General features: G+C 52.5%; 1 protein-coding gene across 4 annotated transcripts in view; it reads left to right on the top strand.

Moving 5' to 3' along the window:
• SSBP3 (single stranded DNA binding protein 3) overlaps positions 1-16,797 on the top strand; it is a 173,647-nt gene extending 156,850 nt beyond the window's left edge. For 2 of the 4 annotated variants that reach the window (XM_066376365.1, XM_066376367.1), the window contains 9 exons: positions 4,546-4,634; positions 5,247-5,295; positions 5,888-5,923; positions 6,449-6,503; positions 7,768-7,838; positions 13,644-13,722; positions 13,951-13,979; positions 14,115-14,216; positions 15,047-16,797. In XM_066376365.1, the coding sequence (XP_066232462.1) occupies positions 4,546-4,634; positions 5,247-5,295; positions 5,888-5,923; positions 6,449-6,503; positions 7,768-7,838; positions 13,644-13,722; positions 13,951-13,979; positions 14,115-14,216; positions 15,047-15,076 (540 nt within the window). In that variant the 3' untranslated portion in view covers positions 15,077-16,797. The remainder of the gene's footprint in view (positions 1-4,545; positions 4,635-5,246; positions 5,296-5,887; positions 5,924-6,448; positions 6,504-7,767; positions 7,839-13,643; positions 13,723-13,950; positions 13,980-14,114; positions 14,217-15,046) is intronic. The other 2 variants (XM_066376366.1, XM_066376369.1) reach the window with 1 other exon arrangement.

The raw sequence follows: 16,797 nt of genomic DNA, 5'->3' as shown, positions 1-16,797 counted from the left end.
GGTAGGGAGGTGGCTAATAGCCAGGGACCACTCGACAACTTTCCTAACAGAATTAGAGGCACAGTGTGGTCTTGGGGCTAATTTACAGATTTTGGGTCTGAATGGAGTGACTGCACTTTCGGAACCTGTGTTGCATTTTGGTCTCGGTGTCACAGAGGAACCAGGAGACCAGGCATTGCCCCGCCCTTTGCCCCAGCCCCTCAGGCGGGTTTTACTCTGGTTCTGTGCAATAGCCAGTGCCCAAAAGGAGATAATAGTTCCACTTAATTGTTTTCTCTCAGTAAAGATTTATGTGTGGGGGTCATGTCAGGTGGGAACCTTTTGGGAACTTTTTTGAAAGTGAGTCCTATTAGAATGAGGCTGAAACTGCAGGGGCTTCCAGCCAGGTGCAGAGGGAGGGAATGCACAGCCCGTCCGAGGTGCCGTGTCTCACAGACCCCACGGACGCCGGTTCCCCGGGGCCACCAGAGTCCCTAGGATGATCTGTGCCACCCGTCGTGGGAGGCACAGCATCCCCCTGCTGATCACACAGTTCGAGCTCGGTGCCTCTGAGCAGAGACCCAGGAAGATGGGCGGCTCAGCTGCTGGTCGGAGCACCCAGGGGCTGGGCAAGGAGAGAGTGGGCCACTCGCAGGACTTTCCTGAGAGGCCTCCTGGCGTGGGATGGCCAGGCTCCCGTGTGGTTAGGGAGGTGGAGGACAGGCCCCACAGCCGGGGAAACTGCCCTGCCAGCCACGTCTCTGACAGATCTGTCCTGAAGTCTAGATGGCTGTCCCCCTGTGTTCTGGTGAGAGCACTGTGCGGCTGCAGACAGCCCCAAGAAGGAGCCCCTCTGACGAGGTGTCCGGGAAGGCAGCAGCAGGCCCCAGCCCCTGCTGGCCACCAGGGGACTTGCCAAGTTAGTGCGGACCCTTCACAGAGCACAGAGCTGAGACCAGGAGGGTAGGGCCCGATCCAAGGTCCACATCAGGATAGCCCATCATTGTTCCTGACCGGATTAGACCCCTCTACCCAAGGTCTGGGGTGCTCACGTGGAGACCAGGGCAAGGGGTGTTTCCTTGTGGATGTGGCCAGTCCCGTGGCTGCACTGAGAACTCCTCCATGTCTCCAGATGCCTGTACCTGTGCAGCAGTGCTGACAGCAGAGGAAGGGGTAGCATCTGGCTAGTGGTCACAAGCAGTCCAGTGCCTCGGGCTGGGAGGCAGGCACTAACTAGGAGAAGGGAGGACCATGTCACCCGAGTCTCCAAAACCGTGCCTCCAAGTTGGCCTGCCCTCTGTGAAAGGCTGATACTGTGATTTGAAAACTTTCTCCCAAAACCTGATTTTTAGCACTCCCCCCCCCCCAAGATTTATGTGTGGCCTTGGGCAAGTCTCTAGCCTCCTTAGTCCTCCAGCTTATTTGTGAAATGGGGACATGTCACTGGCCCTCCAGGGTCTTTGCTTCTGAAGGGGGAGGACCCAGTGGGCATAGCTCCTCCAGGGAAGCGGCCATGCCGGCTGTTTGGGGGGCTCCTGAGGGGACTAGGGTCAGGAACAGCAGATGGCGTACCCTGAGCCTCCCTGAGGGGCTGCACACCGCAGGGGTGGGCACCCTACTTGTCATTGCCCCGGGCTTCGGCCTGCCCCAGGCCGGCCCCCTTCATTGCCCAGAGGTGCAGGTCACTCGCCTGGGTGGGAGAGGCAGCAGGAGGCAGCAGCTGCAGCCCCTGGAAGATCTCTCCCCTCCCCTCCCTCCCTTCCTCTCTCTCTCCCTCTCTCTTTCTCTCTCTCTCTCTCTCTCTCTCTGGAGGAGTGGCCTGCCTGGGATGGGGTGAGCTTCCCTGTTCCAGGCCAGCACAGGTAGGGCCGAGATTTGTAAGGGCGTTTTATAGCTGCACATCAGGCTTAGATGGGGTCCTCGAAGCACTGCTGTGCTGTGATGCTTAGACAGCGGCGTTAAGGGCTCTGGCATTTGTTCTGCTCCTGACACCCCAGGTCAGTATGCACCTCTGAGGACTGGCAGCCCTGCAGAGCCATCCTTTCGCCTGAGCCTCACAGGGCCCTGTCTGGCTGGGAGCTCTCTGTCCCCCGTCGGTGAGTGCGGCAGTCTGGCAGAGGGCTGCAGGCTTTCAGTCTCAGCCCTGCTGGCAGCACAGCTGCTTGAGACTGTCGCCCTGCTTCTGTGCCTCAGCTGGTTAATCTTTAAAGTGGGGACAGTAATGAGGTGATCATGATGATTAAGTTTTGGTGATAAAAAGCACATAGCACAGCCTGGCACAGAATAAGCATTGTTATTTGTGTAGTTTGTCCAAAGTCACCCACAAGTGACTGAACCAAGGTGCTGACCTCCTCCATGTTCTGACCCCAAATCCGTGATTCTGCTCACTTCCCTGTGACAGTTCTGTAAAGCGGGCCTGGCCCTTGCATGTCCCCTGAGCCTGCCACTACTTGCTTGAGGGCAGGCACACATCCCCACCCTATCAGGCACAGGGGATACGGGCTTAAGGGAGCTGGCTGCCTAAGTGTCCCCATACACTGTCCTTCCCTGCCCCCCCTGGCTGCAGGCCTTGCTCATTGCCAGCCAGCCTGGTGCTGCTCTTGTCATTGTCCACACCCTCTCTGGACATTCTTCTAGACTCCAGGCCCCTCTGTGGGTGACCAAGCAGGGGAGGTGGCCCCAAGGCATTGAAGTTTGGCTGATGGTCCCGGCTGAAGAACACACCATGAGCCTGATACAGGCTCTGACTCTGTAGCTGTGGCTCTCGAGCCTCCCGTTCCCCCCTCCCCCTGGCCTCTCAGGTGTGTGGCGTGGGGGGCGAGCTCTAGAGGCTACCAGATCCACGTTTAAACCCAGTTGTGTCCATTGCTGACTGTGACTTTGCGCAAATCTTTATCCCTTATACTCAGTCTCCTCTTCTGTGGGACAGGGATAATACCAGCCTCATGACATTGTGATAAGGACCAAACCAGAGACTGTATATAAGGCATGCTATAGCTCTGGCCAGTTGGCTCAGTGGTAGAGCATTGGCCCTGCGTGTGGATGTCCCAGCTTCTTTTCCCGGTCAGGGCACACAGGAGAAGTGACCATCTGCTTCTCCACCCCTCCCCCTTTCCTCCTCCCTCCTCCCTCTTTCTCTCTCTTCCCCTCCAGCAACCATGGCTCGATTGGTTCCAGTGAATTGGCCCTGGATGCTGAGGATGGCCCCAGAAGAGCAGATCATTGCCCCATGGGGGGGCTTCCTGGGTGGATCCCAGTCAGGGCACATGTGGGAGTCTGTCTCTGCCTCCCCTCCTCTCACTTAAACAAACTAACAAATAGGGCATGCTGTGTGCTCGGTAAAAACCAGCTAATTCTGGCTATTCCTTTGCCATCAAGTCCACCAACTTCTTTCAGATTCTCTTACGAGGGCAGAGCTTAAGCTGCAGCCAGGCTCGTTTTACTTTCTACTCTTTCACTTCTTCATGCCTTCACTGATGGATCCAGCACCTGGTCTGTGCCAGCGGGGGCAGGGGGCAGAGGGCTGTGCAGGTCACTAAGTCACAGTTCCCATCTTCAGAACGCACTTGGAGTCCAGTAGGAGAGATGGCCGTGTGGCATAATCGCAGTCCACTGTGCTGTGGGCAGGGAAGGCGGAAAGTTACAGGGCATTATGGGAGTCGGTGGGATAGAGCAGTTAACCCCAGGGGTGGGGCAAGAAGGCGTCACAGAGGAGTTGCTGTCTGGACGGGGTTTTAGTGGATGTGTAGGAGCCCGCCAAGTGGAGAAAGGAGGCAAGACACATTCCTGTCAAGAAAATAGTATTGAAAGGAGAGTCAGGCTTGTTTGTGACGGGGTGAACCAGGTGAAAGGCATCTTGTGACCCGTCCCACTCTGCCTCAGTGGATTATACTGAGCTGGGCTGGGACTCCTGGGAGTATCCAGTTCTGCCTGGACTCGCAAACAGAACAGTGATTCCTTCTGAGGGAGGGTAGAAACGTTCTCCTCCTGCTCCTAGCTCTGTGCCTGTTGAGGGCCCCACATGCTGACGCCTAGATTAGGCAACTCGATTTGGGGGAGGGGGAATAACCCAGACTTGGGGCCAGGTGGGGCGTCTGTACAGCTGCAGGTCAAGCTTTTCAGGAGCATTTCTTCCCCTTCCACATTTGGCCCTGGCCCCGCCGCCCAGCCTGCCCACAGTTTCTTCCTCAGAGTGCCCCAGGTGGCTGGCCCTCGCCAGCCAGATCTGTTACTGAGTCGTTCCCTTTACCTGCCTGCGACCTAAGGGGCAGCTGCCTATCCGTGCTGTGTGCCCAGAGAAGTGAGCAGCTTGCTTGCTGTCTGTGTGCTTTTGAGAGAACCATCTTGAAGCCCCTGAAGATGTGTTTAAAGTTGTGACTGTCCCTCTGTGCTGGCTTGTCATTGTGATCCCATCACTTGATTCCCACCCTCCTTCCACCTTTTTAAAAACAAATGTATTATTTTTTTCTCATCGGATTCTTTTCACAGACTAACCCTTTCGCTTATATTCTGTCTGTTTGTTTTCCCTCCCTCTTCTCTCTCCGGTTCCCCTTCTCCTTCTCATAGACTGACCCTTGGTTATCGTTGCAGAATTACGGCAGCGGCATGAGACCACCACCCAACTCCCTCGGCCCCGCCATGCCCGGGATTAACATGTAAGGCAGAAATGACCGGCCAGCGGCTCAGAGCCCATGGCTTTCCCCACCGACTACTGTCCTGGAAGACTTGTGATTCACGCCGTTACTGGCAGCTCTCTGGGCCTCAGTCTCCTCAGCAGTTCTGTGCTGAGACCTCACCCCATACGGTACTTCATGTGCCCAGCACAGGTCTCAGCGTGTCACATGGCATAGCTCACCTAATCTCCTAACAACCCTGTAAGGGGGTTGCTGTTATCTCCCATTTACAGATGAGGTGACTGAGGCACAGAAAGGTGAAGTCACATGCCCAGGCTCACACAGCATAAAGTGGAAGGGTCAAGATTGGAAACCCTGTTCTAGGGCTTCAGCATTTTTTAACCCCTTTGTGGTAATAGATCCCTAGGAAATTTTATGTACTTCACATGTTTCTCATATAATTTATAGTTTGTAGATTTCTACCCAAGGAACTAGCTGTTAGGACCCCAGAACCAGATGGTTTCTAAGGCTGTGGGCTGGTACAAAGGACTTCCTATCAGTCATTTTAGCCCTCTTGTTCTGCCCTTACTGGCACCATCTCCTGGGATTGACGGCACCTTTTTCATTGTCTTCATCTCTATCTTCCTCTGTCAGGGGCCCGGGAGCTGGCAGACCCTGGCCCAATCCTAACAGTGCTAACTCAGTGAGTACCAGGTCGGGTGGGTGGTATTTGCCAGGGAGGGGGTTCCTATCCCCAGGTTGGAGGTGTGTCAACAGGGAGGGGAGATGGAGCAGGACTCTTATCTGTTGCCTCCAAGGAGAAGCCCACCTGTAGACGGGGGCTTAGGAGTAACATGTGGGGCCATCATGGGCTTGGTGCCCACCCAGTCCAGCCCACTACTCTGCAGAAACTGATGTGTGAGCTGAGACTTGGCTCAGAGAGCATTGTTCACGTAGAAGCTTCTGCAGGACCAGCTTCCAGCGCTCAGAGGAAGGGCCGGGAAGGGGCCAAGCACAGACAGTCCAGTGGTGGAGCAAAGTTTCCACTTTCCTCCTCTCTGGAACTGGGGACTCCCCAAGGCTCCCTGCAGGCCTCCCGGGATCATTTCGTTGTAGGAGCTGGATTTTGCTCACACCCCGGCCCTCCTAGGGAAACTAACCAGTTGGCTCAGTGGGTCCCACAGCCTGTCCCATCAAGAGTAGGATCATGTCCCCAAGTGGGTTTGGGAGCCAAAAAGTGCTGCTTATTGGAAGAAGTGACTCTGACACATGGCTCCCCCACCTCTTATTTCTAGATTCCATACTCCTCCTCATCACCCGGTACCTATGTGGTAAGTGTGTGTGGGCTTTGGGTGGTGTTGCATTTCTAGCCACTGTGACTAAGGGTGCAAGAGAACTACTCAGGGGTCCCTCTCTTTCCCTTTCAAAACACATTTTGAGCACAGATTCTAACTGTGCTAGAATTTATTGTCAACATTCAGGTATTTGTACCTCCTGGTGGCCCAGAAGTTTCCAAACAAGACCCAGAATTGGGATCCCCATCTTGGGAGCTGACCAGTGGTTTGGTTGGCTTCCACCACAGTTTTATGGTTTCACCAGTCGTCATGCATGTTAGCACAGACCAGTACACACATACACATTCATACAGCTGCCTCAGTTTAAAGAAAGTGGGGGAATCTAAGTCAGGTCCCGTAAGGCTTACACTCGGGTTCTGTGTGACTGACGGAGGGTTAGCGAGAGCTGAATGCCAGGCTGGGCCCAGGTGAGCATGTGCGGCTGTCGTGCCTAGAGCTCGGCGGCCTCACACCATGTTCACCATGGTGGGTTTCTGATGTCAGTTTTTATCTTATCTCCAGGGCCCCCCTGGCGGAGGTGGCCCACCAGGAACACCCATCATGCCTAGTCCTGCAGGTAAGAGGGCTTGGGGAGAGAGTGCTTTTGGAGGCATAGAGTCCTAGAGGGCACAGGTGCAGAGCCGAAGCTTGCTAGCCACTTCTGAGCAGCATAGCCTCCACCGATTACCTTGGCATCGGATTTGAGGGGCACGAGGCCCCTGGTGCCATGAAACCAGTGTGTGGCCTCAGCCCAGTCACTTCTCATCTCTGGTTAAAGGGTGAGCAGAGCAGAGAAGTCTGGGCACAAGGTGTCTCTGGCCTTGGCTCCCACTGGTCAGAGAGAAGCACCCTGTCTTGGGGGTGGTTTTTCCAGGTGACTGAGAAGGGGCTTTTGAGTTCCAGCAGCCTGGGACCAGGACTCGACACACGGGGCCTCTTGGCTTCCAGTCCCCTGTTAGGAGATCCCTTCTCCCTTTTTTTAAACCAAAGGAAGGCATGCACGCACGCCCAGCCTCACAATTGTGTTTCGTTCCCAGCTAAGAATATCGTACCATGACTAGAAGGGATTCAACACGAAATCCTTACCCACCCCAAAAATAAAAAGTGAGAGGTGGTTGGATTTCTGCCTGAGGAATATGGGGCCTGCTCCAGATATAAACACGTTAGCTGATTTCCTGGGGAGCCGGTTCTGGCTAATTGGGGAGGCGGAGGGCCCTCTCCCCCTCCTCGGCTCCCTGCAGCAGGGGGGCTGCTCGCTGCGGCTGCCGCGGTCTCCCGGCTCCCGCTCTGACTCCCTCTTTCTGCTGCTGCATTTTTATGAGCTGCATGACCTACATTCAGACTGGGTCACATTAAACCACTCCATATGCTAATGTGTCTGCAGCCTCCTCCCTTCCTCTCCCTCTGCCCCATTAGCGTGGCAGGGTGGCCCCCGGGTAACACATGACGTTTCTCTTTCCATGGTTTGATTAGAACCACTGGGCAGGGTTGGGGAGAGCATAGGTGCTGCTCTGACTGTCCCCGCATTGTCCCAGCCAGTGACCAGATTTGGTTTGGGGTGGGGAGATAAGACTTTGCACCTATAATCCTCTGCCTTGTCCACATTGCTGTCCAGACACCCTGAAATTCTTCGTTTCAGGGTTGAGTGGTTTTCACAGTTGAATTTTCTGTGATTAAAAACTTTGTGAATCTTCATTAAATACAAATTAGCCAGAAAATGGCGGTACTTAAAGAAAATTTTAGGTGATAAAATACAAAAGAATGGGTTCAAGTGCCATGAGTTTGTTTTAATTAAGAAATGAATTAATCACCCCGACTTGCGGGTTTCCACTATTCTACAGATTCAACAAATTCCAGTGACAACATCTACACAATGATTAATCCGGTGCCGCCTGGAGGCAGCCGGTCCAACGTAAGTCTGCTTTCTAATAATTTACATATCAGATACCATAACAAATCATAATTAACTTCATCAGCTGAGGGGAAAGCAAGTTTAATTGATTTCAGCCATTTGTTACCAAAGATGAATCAAGTAAACCGTCAGAAAAGTGATTAACTCTTGGGCACCTCAGTTCCCATCTCATAGCTGCCAGGGGTTGGGGGAGAGGGGAGGAGGCAGCTCCCTCTCTCTGGTCACTGTGGGGGAGCCCTGCCGCCCTGTGTGGGGTGTCGGTGTGGGAGAGTGCCAGGCTGGAGGTAGGGTTGGGGCCGGGCACTGCTCAGCTGGCTGGCTGTGCCACCCTGGGCAGTCAGTCCTCCACCCTCTCGGATCTGCTTCCTGGCCACAGGCTAAGAGTGGAGGCCACTACAGGAGCACAGGGCCCACTTGGGGACTTCCTGCCCTGTGCCGTCGCCTCCTTGGGGAGTCCTGTGACCCCCACACCTGTGGCCTTGCTGCCTTTCTTCAAGCCATTTCCACATCAAGAAACTACTCCTAGCCCTGGCCGGTTGGCTCAGCGGTAGAGCGTCGGCCTAGCGTGCGGAGGACCCGGGTTCGATTCCTGGCCAGGGCACATGGGAGAAGCACCCATTTGCTTCTCCACCCCTCCGCCGCACTTTCCTCTCTGTCTCTCTCTTCCCCTCCCGCAGCCAAGGCTCCATTGGAGCAAAGATGGCCCGGGCGCTGGGGATGGCTCTGTGGCCTCTGCCTCAGGCGCTAGAGTGGCTCTGGTCGCAACATGGCGACGCCCAGGATGGGCAGAGCATCGCCCCCTGGTGGGCAGAGCGTCGCCCCATGGTGGGCATGCCGGGTGAATCCCGGTCGGGCGCATGCGGGAGTCTGTCTGACTGTCTCTCCCCGTTTCCAGCTTCAGAAAAAAAAATGAAAAAAAAAACAAAAAACAAAAAACTACTCCCTCCCTTCTTGGCAGCGTTCCCACCTTCAGTCATGTTGCAGCTCAGATTCTACCTTTCTTTTTTTTTTTTTTTTTTTTTTAAAGGTTTTTTTTTTTTTTTTTTTTAACATATTTATTTATTTATTTATTTCCAGAGACAGAGAGAGAGTCAGAGAGAGGGATAGATAGGGACAGACAGACAGGAACAAAGAGAGATGAGAAGCATCAATCATCAGTTTTTCCTTGCGACACCTTAGTTGTTCATTGATTGCTCTCTCATATGTGCCTTGACCGCGGGCCTTCAGCAGACCGAGTAACACCTAGCTCGAGTCGGCGACCTCGGGTCCAAGCTGTTGAGCTTTTGTTCAAACCAGATGAGCCGGCGCTCAAGCTGGCGACCTCGGGGTCTCGAACCTGGGTCCTTTGCATCCCAGTCTGATGCTCTATCCACTGCGCCACCACCTGGTTAGGCAGATTCTACCTTTCTGATCACCACTCCCTGTCCTCTGTCCCATGTCACTTGGGACTTGACTGTGCAGCTATAGCCTGTCTCCATCTCTCAGCTAGGAGCTCCCTGAGGACAGTGCTGGTCCGTCTCACCTCCAGACAACCCGTCCACATCAGCCTGGAAGGTGAACCCGACCAGCCTTGCCCTCGGGAGCTCAGGATTTGGAAAAGAGGCTGCAGTGTGACCAAATCAACAGTCTGTGGACTGCAGAGCCATAGATGGGGTGGGAGCCCCAAAACAGTGTGTGGCTTTTTGGGGATGCTCTATATGGTTTTGTTGGTTCACTTTTCAATGTGTTACTTAAACCACCCATGTGCCAAAGCCTGATCATGAGTGGCCCCATGCTGGTCTCTGCACGTTTAAACTGCTTGTGGCTTCTGTGGTGAGGGTCTTTGGACTGTCTCCTAGGGTGTCAAGAGGGGCTGTAACCAGAGTCATGTGACTGAGTGGGATGGGAACAGCACATCACACCTGATGGCCCACCCCTCCCCTTTACGGCGCACCCAGCACCTCCCAGGACCCCTACCTCATCACCCCCAGTTTTTACTAGGCTGACCAGCCATGCACGTTTTAGCTCTCAAAGCCCTCTGTCCCAGGAAATGACTTCCCAGGACGCAGAAAGTTCTGGCTTATGGCAGTAGATGCAGAGAGTTCGGCGGGAAAGTGTAAGACCTGAACAACAGCCCAAAGGACAGGGACTGGGCACACTATGTAGTGTCACGTGGAAATGGCATTGGTCACCCTCCTCTCACGGTCACGGTCGCCATGCTCCTGACCGCAGACTCCGTTACTGGATCACCTACATTGCATGCTCCCAGGGTTGCGACTCAAGTGTGCTGCAGTCCCCGGGCACTGACGCGTCCCCTTAAATCTGCAGACGAACTGCCACGCTGCGTGTCGAGATAGGCAGGTTGTATTTTTCATGTTGTGAGTATTGTGCTCATGAGTTCTAAGAGTTCAGGTGATGAAAATGCACACAGTTTCAGCACCAGTATGACCCAGACATTACCAGAAAAAAAAAGACAAATAACCATGTTGTTTTAACGACAGGTGGGAGGACACATACAGCTGAAATAGGGAGGTGGATGAGCAAGCCGGACGGTACTACCGGCATGCTGCAGAGAGGAGGGGATGTGGAGGGGGTCGTGGTGTGAAGGCGCATTGGAGACGGAATTGCACGAGCCTAAGAGGAGACAGGCACATCTTTCTGATCAAAAGTTTGTTTTCATCCTCCAAAAAGACACCAAAGTTCAGTCAAAAATAGCAGCTGCTGTGTTCACTTGGGCAAACTCCTTGAAGGAACATCATCACCGTGCCAGCCCCTTAACCGCTCCCTGAACTGAGGAGGTTACAGTTCCAGATTCAGAGGCTACATACGGCGAAGTCCTCTAGGCCCATAGGAGGGGAGTTCTGATGGTATGTGTTGGTCCTTAACAGTGTAGAGTTAATTCTGTCAGATCTTGCCAGCAATCAGGTGAGCTTCCCACAATATGTCAATGGTGTATCCAATCATGGCAAGGCCCTGGCCGGGGAGCTCGGTTGGTTGGAACATCGCCCCGAAGCGCAGAGGTTGCAGGTTTGATCCCCAGTCAGGGCACATACAGAAGCAGATCAACATTCCTGTCTCCCTCTCTCTCCCAGTCTCTCTCACGAAAATCAATAAATTAAAATTTTTTTTTAATTATAAAAAAAAGTGCTGGCAACAAAAACAGGTCTTCCAGGTCTTAGCTATAAAGGTTGTTCTTCTCTTGTCCAAATACAAACTTAGACTTTGCTCATTTATCTGAAGACAGTTAAGTTGCAAATTTCATTTACAAATGTACATGTAAACATCTTACCTGCTCGATGTCCCATACACCTTGTCCCCTGCACTGTTACAAAGGAGTATGATTTGCTTACCTGTGGTACCAGGCTTTCATAATGAAAGTTTTCGGTCACTTGTCAATTTCCTCAAAACATGCAGAAGCACTTAATGAGATTTTAGACTGCAGAAATTGAAAGCTTCAGACCTGAGCCCACGAGATGGCCATCATAGTTTCTGGCCATAGGAATGATGTTCCAGTGTTGGCCTGCTGTGATGTCCTTCTCTAATTTGGAAATAGGTTGAAATGAGAATGGAGGAAGGAATTACACTGAAATAGAAATGTATATGCCATGTCTCCACAACTGTTTGATGGCTCTTTCAAGAGGCCACGAAGAGCCTAGGTGAGGAAGAGCAGACTGCACCTGAATTGTTCAGTTGTGGGTGGAGAGGGGGTGGGGGTTGCCACAAACCCTCATACGGCCAAAGGACTGTTTTTGGAAATGAGACTGCTTGAGAACTCAAAAAATGTCACTCTATGTGAAGCCACATTAAATAAGATTTTCTCAATATCATTATTAAAACTGTAACTTAATTGGAATCCAGGTTGGATCTCACAAATTCAGATTACCTTTCTGCTTTAAAACCTTTTTTTTCTTTTTCTTTTTTTATTAAGCAAGAGAGAGAGGGACAGGAAGGGAGAAAGATGAGAAGGATCACCTTAGTTGCTCATTGATTACTTTCTCTATTTGCCCGGGGGGGGGGGGGGCCTGCAGCCAAGCCAGTGACCCTTGCTCAAGCCAGCAACCTTTGGCTTCAAGCCAGTGACCATGGAGTTATGTCTGTGGTCCCACGCTCAAGCCGGCAATCGTGTGCTCCAGCTGGATAAGCCCATGCTCAAGCCTGTGACCTCGAGGTTCAAACCTGGGTCCTCAGCATCCCAGGCCGACGTCCTCTCCACTACGCCACCACCTGGTCGGGCAAAGCCATTTTCCCTGAGCCTGCCTGACCTGTGAATAAGAGAAGCAGCTGCTACAAGTTGATGCTTCTCACTCCTCCACCTCTAAAATAGGTAAATAAATCTTTAAAAAACAAACAAAGATACAGGTTTCTTAGTTTAATTGACATGTAAAATATAGAATTGTAAATAAGCTGGAAGAATCTTGAATTAAAAAAAAACACAAAAAATTAAAAACCATTTTCCCTGAAAAGGACAGGTTTGATTTCTAATGACATCCAGTGTGCTTCGGAATGTTTTGAAACAGTGGACCTCTGAGACAGGGACAGCTCACCTGGTGAGTTTACAGATACAGCGGACCCGGCTGAGTGGAGTCGGACTGCTTCTGTATACCAGGACGCAAAGTGAACTCGGCAGATGCTGCACCTGAATGGGAGAGCTGAAGCTCTAAAACAGAAGAAACATGGGAGTAAATCCTCGTGACCTGAGTCAAGCCAAGCCGTCTTAGCTACAGCACCAAAAGTACAAGTGACAAAAGAAAAAAGTAGATGCATTGGACTTTATCACATTTAAAACTTTCTGTGTGTCAGAGAACACTGTCACCTGCAGAGTGGAAAAGATACTTGCAAACCATACATCTGATAAGGGACTTAAATCTAAAATATGTAAAGAGCGCTTAAAACTCAATAACTGAAAGAAAAAACCCAATTTAAAAAATGGGCCAAGGGTCTGCATAGCGATATCTCCAAAGAAGAATAATGAAGGCCCTGGCCGGTTGGCTCAGTGGTAGAGCGTCGGTCTGGCGTGCGAGAGTCCCCGGTTCGATTCCCGGCCAGGGCACACAGGAGAAGCACCCGTCTGCTTCTCCACCCCTCCCCCTCTCCTTTCTCTCTGTCTCTCTCTTCCCCTCCCACAGCCAAGGCTCCATTGGAGCAAAGTTGGCCCGGGCGCTGGGGATGGCTCTGTGGCCCCTGCCTCAGGTGCTAGAGTGGCTCTGATTGCAGCAGAGCGACGCCCCCTGGTGGGCATGCCAGGTGGATCCTGGTCGGGCGCATGCAGGAGTCTGACTGCCTCCCCGTTTCCAACTTCAGAAAAATACAAAAAAAAAAGAAGAAGAAGAAGAAGAATGAAATGGGGCTCAGCATTTTAGTTATTAGGGAAATGCAAATGAAAACAACAATGAGATACCACCTCATACCCAGTAGGATGGCTCTAATAGGAAAGATGAAGATAGCAAGTTTGGCGGGGATGGGAAGAAATTGGAGCCCTAACACTTTACCACTGGGAATGTCAAGTGGTGCAGCTGCTTTGGCAAGCAGTTAGACAGTTCTTCGAAAGGTTAAACAGTCACCATATGACCCTGCAGTTCCACTCCTCGTTGTCTACCCCAGAGAAAGGAAAACATGTTTCCATAATAATTGTACACAAATGTTCATAAACATTATTCATAATGACCAAAAAGTAGATACTGTTCTACCTTGAGGGTGTGAGAGGAGCCCCACCAGAGTGGAAGCTCGCTCAGGTCAGGACTGTGGTGCTGCTGGGCTTGCGAGCCCGTGAGCACAACACAGAGGGCTGAGGCCACTCAGCCGCCATGCTCTGTGCTTCTTTCTCAGTTCCCCATGGGTCCAGGCTCGGATGGCCCGATGGGCGGCATGGGCGGCATGGAGCCACACCACATGAACGGATCGTTAGGTAAGCCTGCTGCTCCCGGCCCTGTCCAGACGCCTTTCTTCGCCTCAGCTGACTCAGCTGGGCCTGGTCCACAGCCCTGGCCTCGGTGGGGCCCACAGAAAGATCCTGAGAGACCCTGCCAGGGTAGAAAATTCTCAGCGCAGAAATAGTGTGGGATTTGGGTGGAAGGATCCGGATGCCCCTCCACAGAAGAGTGGGCAGAAACTGAATAGGATTCTTTTCTTCCAGGGTCAGGTGACATAGATGGACTTCCAAAAGTGAGTGTATATTTGATGTCTCCTCCCTGAGAGCACCCCCCCTGCCCCACCTGACCCCCCCCCCAAAACCTCTCTCCCGGTCTGGCTGGGCAGGTTGCGGGGCCCCGGGGCTCACTTCCTCTGTTCTCCCTGCAGAATTCTCCTAACAACATAAGTGGCATTAGCAATCCTCCAGGCACCCCTCGAGACGACGGCGAGCTAGGAGGGAACTTCCTCCACTCCTTCCAGAACGACAATGTAAGTGTGCCTGCTGCCACCCTCGTTTCATCCCTGGGCCATCATCTGATCCTCTGAGGTCTGGGATTTATTTATTGAACAAATTTTAGAGCCTTCTGGCCAAAACTTGCCCCCTGGGCCTGGCTCCTGGCCGCCATGTTGTGGGCCTTTCACTGGTGTTATTTTTCCACACAGTTCAGAGCCCTAACCTTGCCTGTTGCGTGGCCCTGACCACTGCCACCTGGGTCTGACCACTGGCAGGTCCTTCTGGAGGCATCTCTGGGCAGGCACAATGCTTTCGGCACTGATTAAGCTGATGTCACTGGAAAAGCCCTGGGTCCGTTTCTATCTGTCCTGGTGACGGAGACTGACTTCCTGGGATGTCACTGCAGAGGGGCTGGTCGTCTACTTTTCCATATTGGGCTTCTGTTCACAGTCTTGCTTGAAGAAACAGCCCCATGGTTAAGCAGATTTGAGAACCCCAGACTGGCTGCCACCCCAGGGCACCCTGGCTCACCATTCCCCAGTTCTCTGCAGTCCTGTGCCCCGACTTCAGGAAAGCTGCCAGCCCCACGGGAGGGTGAGGGAGGGCCCTGCTTCTTCAGCTGGAAAAGGGGTGATTTGTGGAGGGTCAAGGGGCAGGGAATGCGTCCGCCTCCAGAGTTCCTGACAGACACGGGCTGAGGCCAAGAGGTGGGCACAGGTGGGCAGCCCCCAGCCCACCCAGTGGCACCCAGTCTCAGCCCAGCCAAGCACCCAGACTGGTCCCACCTGCCTCTGTGCAATCAGATCTTCCCCAGGTTCCCACTCCCCGGCCCTCACAACCCCCCTCTCTGCTTCTCCCCTTCCAGTATTCTCCAAGCATGACGATGAGTGTGTGATTACCCCCTCCTCTTCTCCGAGATGCTGAGAGAGCCGGCATTGCAGGCGGGAAGATGCCAGAAATTATGCAAGAAGAAGTGAGGTGTCATTACCCAGGAGCTGGGGGAGGGGCATCTCCCAGCTCCCCCTCCACCCCCACCCTCCTCTCCACTCCCCCCACCTTTTCCAATTTTAGTTTCATGCAATAAAAAGGCCGAACTTTTTATTCCATAAAACATGAAGGACAGAACTCAAAAATATATTTCAAGTCAATGACCAGGAAAAGCCCACCCCTTGCCCTTTCCCAAAAGGACCTTTTATGTACATGACACTTTTTTGTTGTTTATTGTTTGGGGGTTTTACCGTTGTTGGGATTTTTTTTTATTTGTTTTCAGGGGTTTTTTGGGGGGGGGGAATTTTTAAAAAAGGAAGCTTCTATCAAGCCCCCACTTCATCCCACCCCAACCAACCTCTTTGCTTTCTTCATTTAAAAAAGAAAAAAAGGACAAAAAATAACAAGCCCCGCTGTCTGTCGCCAAGCCCTTCCACCAGGAAAGCTAGTCTAGGTGTGAGCTCTCACGCTGTCTTTGTAGCCACCTAAAAATAATAATAATAATGATGATAATAATAAACTGGGCAGTTTACAATCAGTGGTTTCTTTCAAAAGGCCTTTTTGGGAAAGAAAAAAGGAAGTCACCCTTTTCCACTTGGGGTTTTTGGCTTGTGCATATGGACAGGGGAGGGGCCTGGGACCTGTTCTGTTTTTGTTTTGCCTAATTTTTTGTGGCCAAGGTGGCTGGCAACAGCGGCTGCACGACTTGGACCCCAGAGTTGCCCCGCCCCCATCTGCGGCAGGAGGGGCCGAGCCACCTGACGGCTTTCCGGACCCCACCAGGGCGGAGCCTCGCTGCAACCCCGTGGTGTGCACTGTGCCCAGGATTGCTTCTCCGTCTCTCCTGGACCGCCCCCGCCCCTCCAGCCCCCTCCTCAGCCCCCACCCCAGTCTTCCCGGCGAGAATCCTGCCAGCTGAGTGGTGACTCCGAGTGGAGTGGGGGAGGCCACCCCCCGACAGGATGGCTATGACCTGGGACATGGAAACTGTGACCTCCGCGTCCTCGTCCCCATGGCCCTCGCATCGTCCTTGTGTGTGCTGGCAGTGTAGGGCTGGGGTTTGGGTTTTCTTTTGTTTTGTTTTTTTCTTGATTCTTCCTCCTTTTTCAAAGACAGGATATTGACCAGAATTGCTCTGCATATGCTTGGAACTGGACGGAAAGACTTTGGAATAGTTGTGGGGGTGGGGTGGGGGGCACACCAACCACTGAACAGACGTGCTGTTTCCGGTCCTGTTTTTATTTTCAAAAACCAACACGTGACAGTGGAGCCTGCCCCTCTCAGGAGGGGTGACTCGGCCTCCCTCACCTCAGCACTCCCCGCGGAAACCTCTGTGTCTGGCCCTGGAGACACCCGAATTCTCTGTACATTTACTCTCCCCGCTGCCCCGTAGCTGGTCTTTGTCTCTCCCCCTTTCTGATCCATGGATATCATATTATGTGAGATATCATCTGCCTGAAAAAAGACTTTGTGCGGATTATTGGGAACATTGTAGCTGTTTCTGTGTTTTTTCTTACCTTGTAGTCTGGTTCTGAATTAAGAGAGGAAAAAAAAAGTAATTATGATACATTGTAGTTTGTGTACGATATATGTTGATAACGTTTTATTAAAGGGACATCTTTTTTCCGC

This window comes from Saccopteryx leptura, chromosome 3 (assembly GCF_036850995.1).
Source record: "Saccopteryx leptura isolate mSacLep1 chromosome 3, mSacLep1_pri_phased_curated, whole genome shotgun sequence".
In the NCBI taxonomy this organism is placed as follows: domain Eukaryota; kingdom Metazoa; phylum Chordata; class Mammalia; order Chiroptera; family Emballonuridae; genus Saccopteryx; species Saccopteryx leptura.
This window is presented reverse-complemented; position numbering and strand designations above follow the sequence as displayed.